The sequence below is a fragment of the Monosiga brevicollis genome, genomic scaffold (assembly GCF_000002865.3).
Source record: "Monosiga brevicollis MX1 MONBRscaffold_2 genomic scaffold, whole genome shotgun sequence".
In the NCBI taxonomy this organism is placed as follows: domain Eukaryota; class Choanoflagellata; order Craspedida; family Salpingoecidae; genus Monosiga; species Monosiga brevicollis.
In genome coordinates, this window is record NW_001865039.1 from 3,289,744 (window position 1) to 3,300,979 (window position 11,236).

General features: G+C 56.9%; 3 protein-coding genes across 3 annotated transcripts; 2 read left to right on the plus strand and 1 right to left on the minus strand.

Annotated features, from left to right (window-relative positions):
* Nucleotides 1–36: 36 nt before the first annotated feature.
* Nucleotides 37–1,851, minus strand: MONBRDRAFT_5446 (uncharacterized protein; the record flags this gene model as incomplete). Its single annotated transcript, XM_001742844.1, has 5 exons — nucleotides 37–222; nucleotides 917–1,188; nucleotides 1,284–1,437; nucleotides 1,545–1,690; nucleotides 1,791–1,851. The coding sequence occupies 5 exons, from the start codon at nucleotides 1,849–1,851 to the stop codon at nucleotides 37–39; spliced, it is 819 nt and encodes a 272-aa protein (XP_001742896.1).
* A 1,524-nt stretch (nucleotides 1,852–3,375) lies between these two features.
* MONBRDRAFT_13872 (uncharacterized protein) lies at nucleotides 3,376–4,188 on the plus strand (the record flags this gene model as incomplete). Its single annotated transcript, XM_001742401.1, has 4 exons — nucleotides 3,376–3,449; nucleotides 3,538–3,676; nucleotides 3,788–3,833; nucleotides 3,953–4,188. Coding segments are annotated over 4 exons (495 nt in total), but the record flags the coding sequence as incomplete, so codon positions are not given.
* Nucleotides 4,189–7,162: 2,974 nt separating this feature from the next.
* Nucleotides 7,163–9,595, plus strand: MONBRDRAFT_13438 (uncharacterized protein; the record flags this gene model as incomplete). The annotated part of the gene is made up of 2 exons (XM_001742402.1): nucleotides 7,163–8,650; nucleotides 8,768–9,595. Coding segments are annotated over 2 exons (2,316 nt in total), but the record flags the coding sequence as incomplete, so codon positions are not given.
* Nucleotides 9,596–11,236: the final 1,641 nt, after the last annotated feature.

The window sequence follows — 11,236 nt, forward strand, 5'->3', positions numbered from 1 at the left end:
TCGGATGGTTCAATGTGCGCACCCGGTCCAACAGCGTCAGGGTTGAGGTCGTGTTTGTGGCTCAGCCACGGCATTCTCCCGATATTGGGTGCTGGGTTCCACTTGTAAGGGTCGATGTGACGCAACTGGAAATGCCGACAAATCCCATCCCTGGCTGCGAAAGTGCGTGGCCAGCACGTCAGCCACATCGTCCTTCTGTTTGAGTGCTTCGCCACATCCTTGCTGCAAGGCAGTCAACTGGAGGCGGTGATTACGGCGAGGTCGCGCGACGTGAGACGAGGCCACCGCGCACTCATAAGCCAGGGCATGCGGCTGATGGTGGTTTGGGACGAATGCATACCGCCTCGTCGATATCAGCGTCAAGCATGGGGCGCGCACGCACGGCAGCGGCGTGAACCATGGCCAAGAGCCGCTGTTCCATGGAGGCATTGGTGTGAAACCAGACCCCCACGCGATCGACTATCGTGTCAAGCAGGATGGTGGCGGTGTGCGATGAATGTCAGCCTGGGTGTGGCCACCACAGCTTCGGTCGAGAGCGCACCTGTACTCAAAAGCGAATAGCCGATAAAATGCCTCATGCTTTCCTGTCGCATTTTTCAGAGGATTGCACAGCAAAGTAGGCCTGTCAGACAACCTATGACGTTCAAATCTCGTCTCACTTGCCCTCTGGCAAGCAAATACGAACCAGCTGTTGGAGGGGTAGCTGGCGAAGGTCGGGCTCAAGCCAAAGGGCACGTGGTAGCGATGAGTGGAAGGGAAGGACAAACTGCTCCTGACTTGCCACAATTTGTGGAGATAAAAGCTAGTCGAGCATGGGCGAGGCGGCCAATGGCACAGATCGAGTTTTTGCATGCATCAAGGTTGAGGCGGCGCAATAGCATGGACTTGCCAGCCAGGATCGGGTCCCGGGACTCACTGGTGGGTGGTGGCCGTACGTTTGGTCCGGTGACGCCAAATCCTGTAGCCATGGGTGCATGGCAAGCTCCAGGCGCTGCTCATTCAACGTGCTCAGCACCACGTGTTTCGAGGACAAATGATTAAAGTAGAGGCATGCCAGCGCAAGGGGCACGAATGCTGGAATAATATTTGTCACATCACTCCCAGTATGAGTTGAGACGAAAATGCCCAAGGCGGTGCCCACGACACTGGCCCCGATGGACTGCGCTCCAATCTTGGCGGTGATATCCCCTGTGGTTTTAGATGACCGGCGGGTAAGCAAAAATGTCAAAGCTTGCGCTGCGGCCAGGGGCTTCGTGCGTGAGGAGCATGACTTGGGCTCTGACCAAGGTTGGCACGGCGCACAAAGCTAGCATGCATTTGAGCTCGAGTGGCAGAAGAGGCCAGAAAGGAAATATTCTTGGCAATATTGGCCGCCGAGGCCAAGGGCAGGAAGAGGTGAGGCACGAGTGGAATCAAGAGCTCAGTTAGATTGGCGCCCTGGTGGCAGGGCAAAGGCAGTGGTCAGACTTGGGTAGGTGGCCACATCTGGTGTTAGCAGGTGCACCCTCGTGGCGCACGGAAGGCAGGGCGAGTTTGCGACTCACTTGGAGGGCAACGAGGGACCAGAAGCGCTGTCGCTTGGGGTCACGGTCAAACCGTGGCCCGAATAAAGTGCCGTACAAGACACCACCAAGTTGCCCGAGACCGTCCTTCAGCACCCAGTTTATTGCAGCGGCCAGTGGCACCGATCCTAGCAGAAAAGAAAGACATCTTGATGTCAGCTCTGGCCGCTTTTGGCTGATGCAGACAATCAAGACATGTGACAGGAAATGGTTGTGGCAGCCATGTACCTGCACCCAAGCCAGCCGCATAAAGAAGGGCTTGCATGGAGAGCACACCGCTTGCCGTCATCGAGGCCATGTGCAAGAATTGCCACTAGTGTCCATGCAGTAGTGTGTGGGTCAGGTTTACCACGCATGCGAGGCCCAAGGAAAGAAGCAAGCGGGCGGGGGTGGGGGTGGCTGACCTGGCAGTACCGCACAAATGTGGGGCACACAGAAGCCGGGTAATCGACGGGCAGGAAAGCGTGTTGCTAGCATTGGAGCGCAGGTCGAGGGAGCCGCAGGCAATGCACAAACGCACGGGCATGGTGATGCCGTTCCCATTTACAGACGCTGGTTATGATCAAGAGCCAATTCGAGAACGGACATCAGATCAACCTCACGCCTCCTTACCAGAACAGCTGTGGTTCGCTCCTGCCAGCCGGGTTGGGGGTGACTCACGAGCCGTATGCTACCCTCTACCTCATCGGCATCTTGCTGAAAAACCTGCCAAAAATTTGTCTCTTGAGAACATGTCGTTCAAACGGACATGCTGGTACCCGCTGAGGAGCATAGGTTCGTACCGCCTCCTTCGAAGCCGACAGCTTTTGTCGCACTACAAGTGGTGGCGGCTGCGGCCGACCTTCACACATTGACTGCACCATTCGTGCGCAGAGTAGCCGTTGACTCTGCCATTTACACCACCTGCGTGCGCCACACCGCACCGCGAGCCACATGACGACCAACAAGTCGTCCTGCGTTTGAAAGCCCCTCCCCACCTCCCTCTTGCACACCGCCACAGGCTCGCCGAGCTCCTTGCCACCTCTCCACCGGCACCTCCTCTTTCGCGTATTTGAGGTGGAGAGATGATTAAAAAATGTCTGACGTTTGATTGAGCGAAGTCTGCTGTTTTATCTCTCAAATCGGTCTCCATCCCCACCCTCTCTCTAATTTGTGTGCGTATGGCCTCTAACTTAATCTCTGTCTCTAAGTCAATCTCTGTCTCTGTCTCTGTCTCTACCTCTGTCTCTGAATTTGGCTCTCTCGTTTTTCATTTTTTATTTTCATTTTTCATTTTTTTTTCATTTGAGAGGTGAGATCGTCGCTTCAGACGTGCGAGGCGTGGCCATGTTGGGCTGGGGAGGAGAAGGAAAGTGTCGGTGAAGGCAGGCACGGGTGTTCAGGGCTGGTCGGGGGAAAAAGAATCAAGTGAGCCTCGTGTGATGCGTCTTGGGCTGACATTTTGGCTTTGGAACAGAGAGAGATCAGAGAGATCGATCAGTAGGATGCCGCGTGTCGCCGTGGTAGGTAGCGCCGGCTACTTGGGGCGCCGACTTTATCAGCGCCTTCAAACAGAGGGCTATGAAGTTGTGGGCATCGATTTGGCTACGGGGCCAACCACAGACGTGGTTCTCGACATCAATCAGACGGAGACACTGGCCGATGCGCTTATGGGTGGGTAGTTGGCAGGCATGACCCGCACACAGGTCCGATCTTTCAAAGACCATTCACCGAAATCCCTGGACGTGTGTGGCCGTGTGCAGGCATTGAGGCCGTGTTCCACACCGCGAGTATCATTGATCTAGCTCCCGCACCCCCGCCGCTGCTGGAACATGTCAACGTCAACGGCACGGCCAGTGTCATTCACGCTTGCCAGCGCGCTGGGGTCTCCCACCTCATCTACACAAGGTCAGGCCATGCCAAAGGCCTCGCCCAACTCCGTCAATATCTCGCTCATTCAAGCCTCTGCCTCGAATCTTTCAACTTGTCGATACAGCTCAATGGACGTGGTTTTCTCGGGCACACCCGTGTGTGAGGGCACGGAAGAGCTGGCCACCCAACCCCACTCGCGCTATAACGGCTACGTGCGCACAAAGGCTCGCGCGGAGCAGCTCGTGCTTCAAGCCAATGAAGCAGTGCGTTGTTCAGGGGCAGCATCTGCTTTTGCATGGTCAAAGCCGCCGCTCAGTGCCCTCGAAGACAGCAATGCTCACTGCCGTGCGGCGCGCTATTGGTTTGTCCCTCAGAACCTCACGACCTGCAGTCTCCGCCCAGCTCACATTTATGGTCCCGGTGCGTTCATCTGCTCTTGATGGCGGCGCCCCCCCTCCAAAATCCCACACACGGACTGAGGCTCATCTTAATTTGGCTTGCTCTTGGCTTTTCGTTTTGATGCTCAACCCTTGGGGTAGAGGATGAGATGATCGTGACTATTGTGCGGGAACGAGTCAACGACCGTCTGCCTGCCGTTTTCAGTGCCGGCCGCCAGGCTTACGTCTATGTGGAAAATTGTGTCAGCGCCCACGTGGATTGCGTGGAACGACTTTTAGCCGGTCACACCGATCAAAGTGCGTTCTTTCTGATCTGCGTCGCGCAAATGTTCAAACGTTCCGATGCTTGCAGTTTTGGCTCACAAAGCTGCGTCTAGTCGCTGGAGAAGCTTTTTTTATCTGTGACGACAACGTGGGCGTGTGGACGCACATGGCACCCATCATGGCCGCTGCGGGCACTACCGTGCCCCAGCAGCGTGTACCCGTGGCCTTGCTCTCCTTCATGACGATTTTTGTGGACCTTTTCTGTCACTTGGTCTGGTTCTTGTGTCGTGTCCCGTTGAGACCCGTCATCACCAGCTACACTGTCTTGGCCATTGGCATGGAGTATTCATTCTGTTCCGATAAAGGTACGCTGTTGTTCCACAGAGTCTTCATCCTATGCCTTGTGACCTGGACGCAAAAGGGCTCCTGCCGTACGCGCGCCTGGAACCGTGCTCATCACCTGCGTTTGTGTCTTTTGGTCAAATTGATAGCCAAACGTGCGTTTTGGACCACACCTTCTGTACCTCGTGCCGAAGCCATGGTGGCAGTCAATGCTTGGGCCCAGACGCTGGATTTGCGTACCCCTGATCCTCGTTCCACGCAGCTGCAGCTGCTTCATCGTTTCCACCTGGTGTACGGCTGGTGTCTTCTCGTCGGGGGCCTGTATGCCTTCATCTGGCCCGCAGAGAGTGCCGCCTGGTTTAATGTTCATGTTGACCCCTGGCCAGCCAGCGATGCGGTCATTGCCCAAACGGCTGGGTTGATTTACCTCGTGCTCGGCTCGTACAGCGTGGTGGCAGCCATGGGCGAGTGGACCGAGCTCTTCTTCTCAATCCTGTGGATCCCCAAGGTTCTAACCAGTCTGCTGTATGTCTTTCAAGTTTGGTGCGGCAACCTTCCTGGCGATTTCCTGGCACTTGCGGCACTCGAGTTGGGCGCGGGCATCTACACGGCTGCTCAAGTTGACCTGACCTTGCCAAGCCGCGCGCCTCGTTTCTGCGACTGGCTCACCCTGACTCAGCTCGGGCATGGGTGCGACCTACTAGCTTCACCCGTATTTGATTGACAGGGCACACATGTTGTGCTTGGTCCGACAAACTCCACCTAACATCACTCTGCTGACAAACGAAACTGCATGTTTGAACTTGATAGTGTGCTCTCTGGTCTCTTTGCACTTGCGCTGGCTTTTGCCCCCCGTTACTTTCTACCCCAGCTTCTGCCCATGGATGCACCTGATTCGTAAGTGTGGCTAGGCACGCAGTCCCGAGTTTCTGATAACATGCACCCGATTTGCTTCCATGCAGGGTGTTCTTTGGTCATGTCATTCATCACGAGCGTGCACTTGATTGGGGGTAGGGCATCTGCCGCCGCCATTTTTGGGCATGTCATGGGCATCGCTGAAACCACCATGACGGTGGCCTACACGCTGTCTGGCTGCGGTGTGTGCTTTCAAGCCTGAAGACATTCATGGAGTCTTGTTGTTTCAAACCCTGACAGGTGCTCACGATCTGATGCCCCGACCTCTCATCTGTCGCACGCTTCACGTAGTGGCTGGCCTTGAAAACTTTGCGTGGCTCTCGGTGGCCAGCCGGGCAAGCGCCCTGTTGTTGATTGGCACCGCCTTTGTCCTGAATCGTGCCACAGAGGCGCAGCTCGGCGGTGTGCTGCCAGATGTGCTGTTGGCTACCGGCACCTTATTCGTGCTTCGCAATCGCCAACGCAGGCTCCACGGCGCCCACTAGTCGACCTCTTGTTCGTCGTCGCCACCGGCTTGCCACTTGCTGGCGGTTCTCCTGTACAAGCCTTTGTTGTCTGAGAGTCATGCTCGTCAAAGGCAGGGATCGGCTCATACGACTGGAGTGTACCCAAGCCAATCTTGTGCCACACGGGAATGCTGCTCATTTCATAGTTGATCTTGCCGCAACTCTGCCGTGCTTTTTCTTTCTTTCTTTTTTGTTGTTTTGATTACGCGGGGTGTCGATTTTGTTTCTGACTCAAGCTGACACTCCCCTGCTCCGCGCTTTCATGCCCAAGTCAACCTTGCCCCTTTTAATCCAGGTCCAACTTGTAATCCCTGCCCTCCTCTTTCTCTCGTGCACATCCATCCATCCATCCATCCAATAGCTCAAAATGCGTTTTCTTTTGGTCCCTTGGCTATTATGTGTGTGCGTCATTCGTCATCATTTCGTGTTGTCACATTCGTCCTCTCTGCTCCTGCTTCCTCTCCTGCCTCTGGCTCCATCTTGAGTTTCGTCTCTGTCTCTGACTCTCTTTGCGTTTCCATCTAATTTCTCTGCCTCTGTATCTTTGTGTCTCGTGTCTCTGTATCTTTGTCTGAATCTATCTGACTCTCTGCCTGCGCCCCGACGCATTCTCTCTCTCTCGCTCTCTTCTCAGTGTGTGTGTGTGTGTGTGTGTGTGTGTGTTTTTATTTGGAGGCCCGGGCCGTCGCGTGCTCGCTCCAAAGCATAAACGTCGGCGGCACCAGGGGCTGTCGAGTGAATGTCCTTCAAAGACATCCCGGGGAATAGACTCGTTCCACGGAGTCTTGCGTGCGGGCGTGTGTGTGAAAGGGTCGTGCGCACGTTCAAGTTGGCCTTGTCCCGCCCACTTGACCGGGCAGGCTGCCAGCTGCCCCGGGCGCAAGTTGCGTGCGTTGTGCGACACTCTGATCCACCAGGGACTCCATCAGCATCAAACTAGGCATTTGGCATCCAACGTCGCCACCAATCATGGACGACAGTGCCCCCAGCTCCGGCGCCAGTAGCTGGATTGCCCACTTGCCGGTGCTTTTGCAGGCCCTCCTCATCACAGCAGTTTGCCTGTTACCACTTCTCGAGCTCAACTTTCTGTTTCTGGTGCGCCCTGATGCTCACCTGGTCGCACTCCTTTCAACTCCGCCTCAAATGCCATTCACCCTCTGCTTGCTCATTTTATGCTTCTCTTCCCCATCGCTCCGCCCCGAGCAGAACATCAGTGTCCTCGAACCCGAGTATGCTCTCGTGTACATTGCCGCAGCGGCATCCATCTGGCTTGTCAGCCTGATTGTAGTTCTCCGGTACGCCTGTCTTCTCTTTTGTCCTCCTTATGTTGTATCATACCAAGTGCAGACAACGTGCCTCACGCCCTTTGCACTTTAGACGCACTCAAACCAAAAAGCGCTTCCCAGCTCCGCCTGCTGCAACGCCCAAATCCGACCTGAAGAGCTTCGGCGATGACGACGCAGCACCAAAATCATCGGGGCGCTTCCGGCGGGCCGCTGTGGTAGGGTACAGCTTTCGCTTCCCTGGCGATGTATGCAGCCCTGAAGCTTTTCTGGAGCTACTTCTGGCCAAGCGCGTGGTGACGGAGCCGATTCCTGCCAGCAAGTGGAGCACGCACCGCTTCGCTGCTAAAGCCAGTGAGATTGGCCGTTTTTGCCTTGCCAAAGTTGGTTTGGTCGCGAGCTCCGACCAGTTTGATCCCGCTTTTTTCAGCATCTCCGCCCAGGACGCATATGGCATGGACAATCAACAGCGCGTCTTTCTCATGTGCGCCATCGAGGCACTAAACCGCGCCGGCATCCCACATGAAAGTTTGCGCGGTAGTAACACCGGCGTCTACGTGGGTACCTCCGTCATGGAGTACCTCGCCGCCAACATGGGTAGCCCCGCTGCCCTCCATGCCCACACCAATCCCGGCTTGGCGCTCTGCGTTATCGCCAATCGCGTCAGCTTCTTTTTAGGCCTACGGGGCCCCAGCATGGCCGTGGACACGGCGTGCGCCAGCTCCATCACTGCGCTGGATCTTGCCACCAAAGCCATCGAGGCGGGTGAATGCGAAATTGCCATCGTCGGCGGCACCAACAACCTTCTACTGCCCGACCTGACTGTAGGCTATACTCAAATGGGCGTCACTGCCGCGGACGGCTGCAGCAAATCCTTTGATGCCCGTGCCAACGGCTACGCTCGTGCCGAAGGGTACGGTTGCGTCGTGCTTCGCGCCGAGCAGCATGCGCGCCGTGCCAACAACCCGGTGCGTGCCCTCGTGGCCGCCTGTCGTTCCAACGCCAACGGCGACCTCACCGCCGGGCTGACCAAGCCCTCCACGGAAGCCCAAAAGGTTTTGATTGAGCAAACTTGGGCGGTTGCCGGCATACCACTTGAGGCTGTCACCTACGTCGAAGCGCACGGTACCGGTACCGCCGTCGGCGATCCTCTCGAAGCTACCGCCATTGGACAAACCTTTGGCCTGGCAGCCAAGGCGGACGGCCGCCCTCCTGTTCCCATCAGCTCCGTCAAGTCTACGCTCGGCCACATGGAGCCTGCTGCCGGGATGGCATCCATTGTCAAGGCTTGCTTGATGATTGAAAACCGCCTTCTTTTTCCCCAGGCCAACTTTGAAGTGCCACACCCCGATGTCAACTGGAGCGCCCTTCACATTGCAGTTCCGCAAGCCGCTGTCAAGGTTCCTGCCCACGAGCGCATGGCCATTGCCATCAATGGCTTTGGCTTTGGCGGCTCCAACAGCCACGCAATTCTTGTGCAGCCCGACTTTTTTGCTGATGAGGATGCAGCACTGCCACTGTCGGATTCGGTTTCTGAAGTAACCAGCAGCGACGATGCCTCGTTGCAGCACCCGGCCCAATCAACAGTGGCCTGGACATTTGGTGGCGTGAGTGGGGCTCCTCAAGGCTCTAGCGGCCCTGCTCAGGTGCTCCTTCCCGTCAGCGCGGACAGCGGAGCAGCTCTTGAGAGCCTTCTGGAAGCCTGGGCCTGTTATAAGAACGCTTCAAATGACGCGCGTGCTGTAGCTGCGTACGCCGCCGTCTCACGCAGCCACCTTGTCCATCGTGCCTTGGTCGTGGCCAATGGGCCGCAGTCATTCCGCGTCGCTGCTGCGGGTACGAGCACCGTTCCCGGCTTTACTCAGGGCGCGCTGATACGTGGCAAGGTCTCTGCACGCAATCCCGCCGTCGTCTTGATCTTTGCAGGCCAAGGCACGCAGGATTTTGACATGGGCCGCGACATGTACCGGACCTACCCACTTTTCCAAGAGACAGTGGATGAGTGCGACCGTTTGTACAACGTTTGTGCGGGACACTCTTTCCTCAACCACACCGGTCTCTTTCGCGGTGATGCCTGCGTTGACGGCTTGGATATCAACCGTCCAGACGTGGCGCAGCCAGCCATCTGCTTCTTCCAGATTGCTTACGCTCGCTTGCTAAAGTCGTGGGGGCTGCAGGTCACTGCCTGCCTGGGCCACTCGGTGGGCGAAGTGGCCTCGGCCCATTTGGCGGGTCTTTTGACTCTCAAAACTACCATCCGCCTCATCTACACTCGCGGCCGCCTGCAACAGCTCACAGAAGGGGACGGCGGCATGTTGGCCGTGCTTGCTAGTGCGGAGCGCACACGCGAGATTCTTGCGGCGCGGGGCTATGCCGCCACTATCGAGCTCGCTGCCATCAATAGCTCCAATTCAATCACCTTGGCTGGACCCAAGGCGCAAATCCTTGAACTCAAGGAAATTCTCAAACACCAATATGGCATGAAGAGTGTGGTGCTGCAGGTCAATTGTGCCTTCCACTCATCTCAGATGGAGCCTATCAATGGCAAGCTGCACCATGAATTGCGCTTTCTTGTTCCCGCGGCTGATAGTTCTGCGCGGGTGGGTGTTTTCGCCTCCTCTGCGCTGGGCTGCGTTCCAGAGCGACCGGCCAGCAAGGTGGCCTCCCCTTCCTACTGGTGGGATAATGTGCGCGGTGCGGTCCACTTTCAAGCTGCCGTTGCTGGCCTTTGCGAGGCCCTCGCTGGTGAGCACCTCATTTGCGTTGAGATTGCCTATCGTTCTGCTCTCGTCGGCATCACGCGGCAATGCTTGCAAGATGCAGGCCGTGAGGGCACGTGCTTGGCCAGCTGTGACCGAAGCGTGGCCGGGTCGCTGCAAGTCGGTCACCTCCTGGGCTCGCTCTACACCAATGGCGTCGACCTCGATTGGCTTGCCATCAACAATGTCCACTCTGCACCACCGGTAGACGTCCCCGTCTACCAGTTTCGCACGGACAACTTTTCACGCATTGCACCGCACGTGGATCGCTATCGCAAAGGCCTGGACCGTGATCCTTTTTTGCGTGCCAACGGTTATGTCAGTTTAGGCAACTGCCCCTGGGCAGGAGACCACCGCGTGGCAGGCAATCCCATCATGCCCGCCACGGGCTTTATTGAGTTTTTCCTCGAAACCATGCAACTGCCCAGCGCCACTTACGCCGCCCATCTGGCACAGATTGAGTTTCGTGAGGCCTTGCCCCTGGACACTCATGAGGAAGCCCATCTGCACGTGGTGTCAGGGGACCACGGCGAGTACCGCTTGCAACACGCCGACGAGCCAATCCTCGGCGAAGGGCGCTTCCGTGCTACCAACAACAACCGAATCATTGCACGTTGCACGCGCCGAGACTTTGACGCTCATCGCGCGGCCGCCTCCCTCGAGGCATTTGATTTCTTTGGCTACCAAACGAGTTGGTCTAGCCTTGACAATGCCTTGCGAGGGGCAGGCGGGCGCCGGGTGCGCCATCTGAACCATGATGCCTTTTACAAGCTCTGTCGAGACATGGGATATGAGTTTGGCTCTGCTCACGCCAATATCCAGGACCTGTATCTGGGCGATGAGGAGGCCATGTACGTGGTGGACTGCAGTCGCTACCCGGACGGCGAGGGCTTCCGCGTGCACCCGGCCATCCTCGACGCCTGCATCCATGGTGGCCTGAGTCTTCTTCAGACTTGGTCGACCACCTTTGTTCCCGTTAGTGTCGAGCACTTAACCATCTACCGCTGTCTGGACACGACTGCCGAGCGCGTCTGCTGCCAGGCCGTGGTGGTTGAACGCGGCCCGGAGCTCATCTCCGTAGACGTACTGCTTGTGCCTTTGGTGGGTGATCACCTGCAGCAAGATGCCCCGCTTGCTCTGTTCCGAGGATTGACTATGAAGCCGCTCAGCAGCCAGCTGCAAGCCGCTGCTGCGAGTGACCTCGACATCTTTCTCACCATGCGCCACCAGAGCAAGCTGCCCCCAGTCACTTGGAATGTGGGCGCCCTTCACCACGCGTACACTGCCGAACCAGAGGCAGAGGATTTGCGTACGCAATACATTGCACTGACCCGAGAAATTCCAAAACTTCAGCGC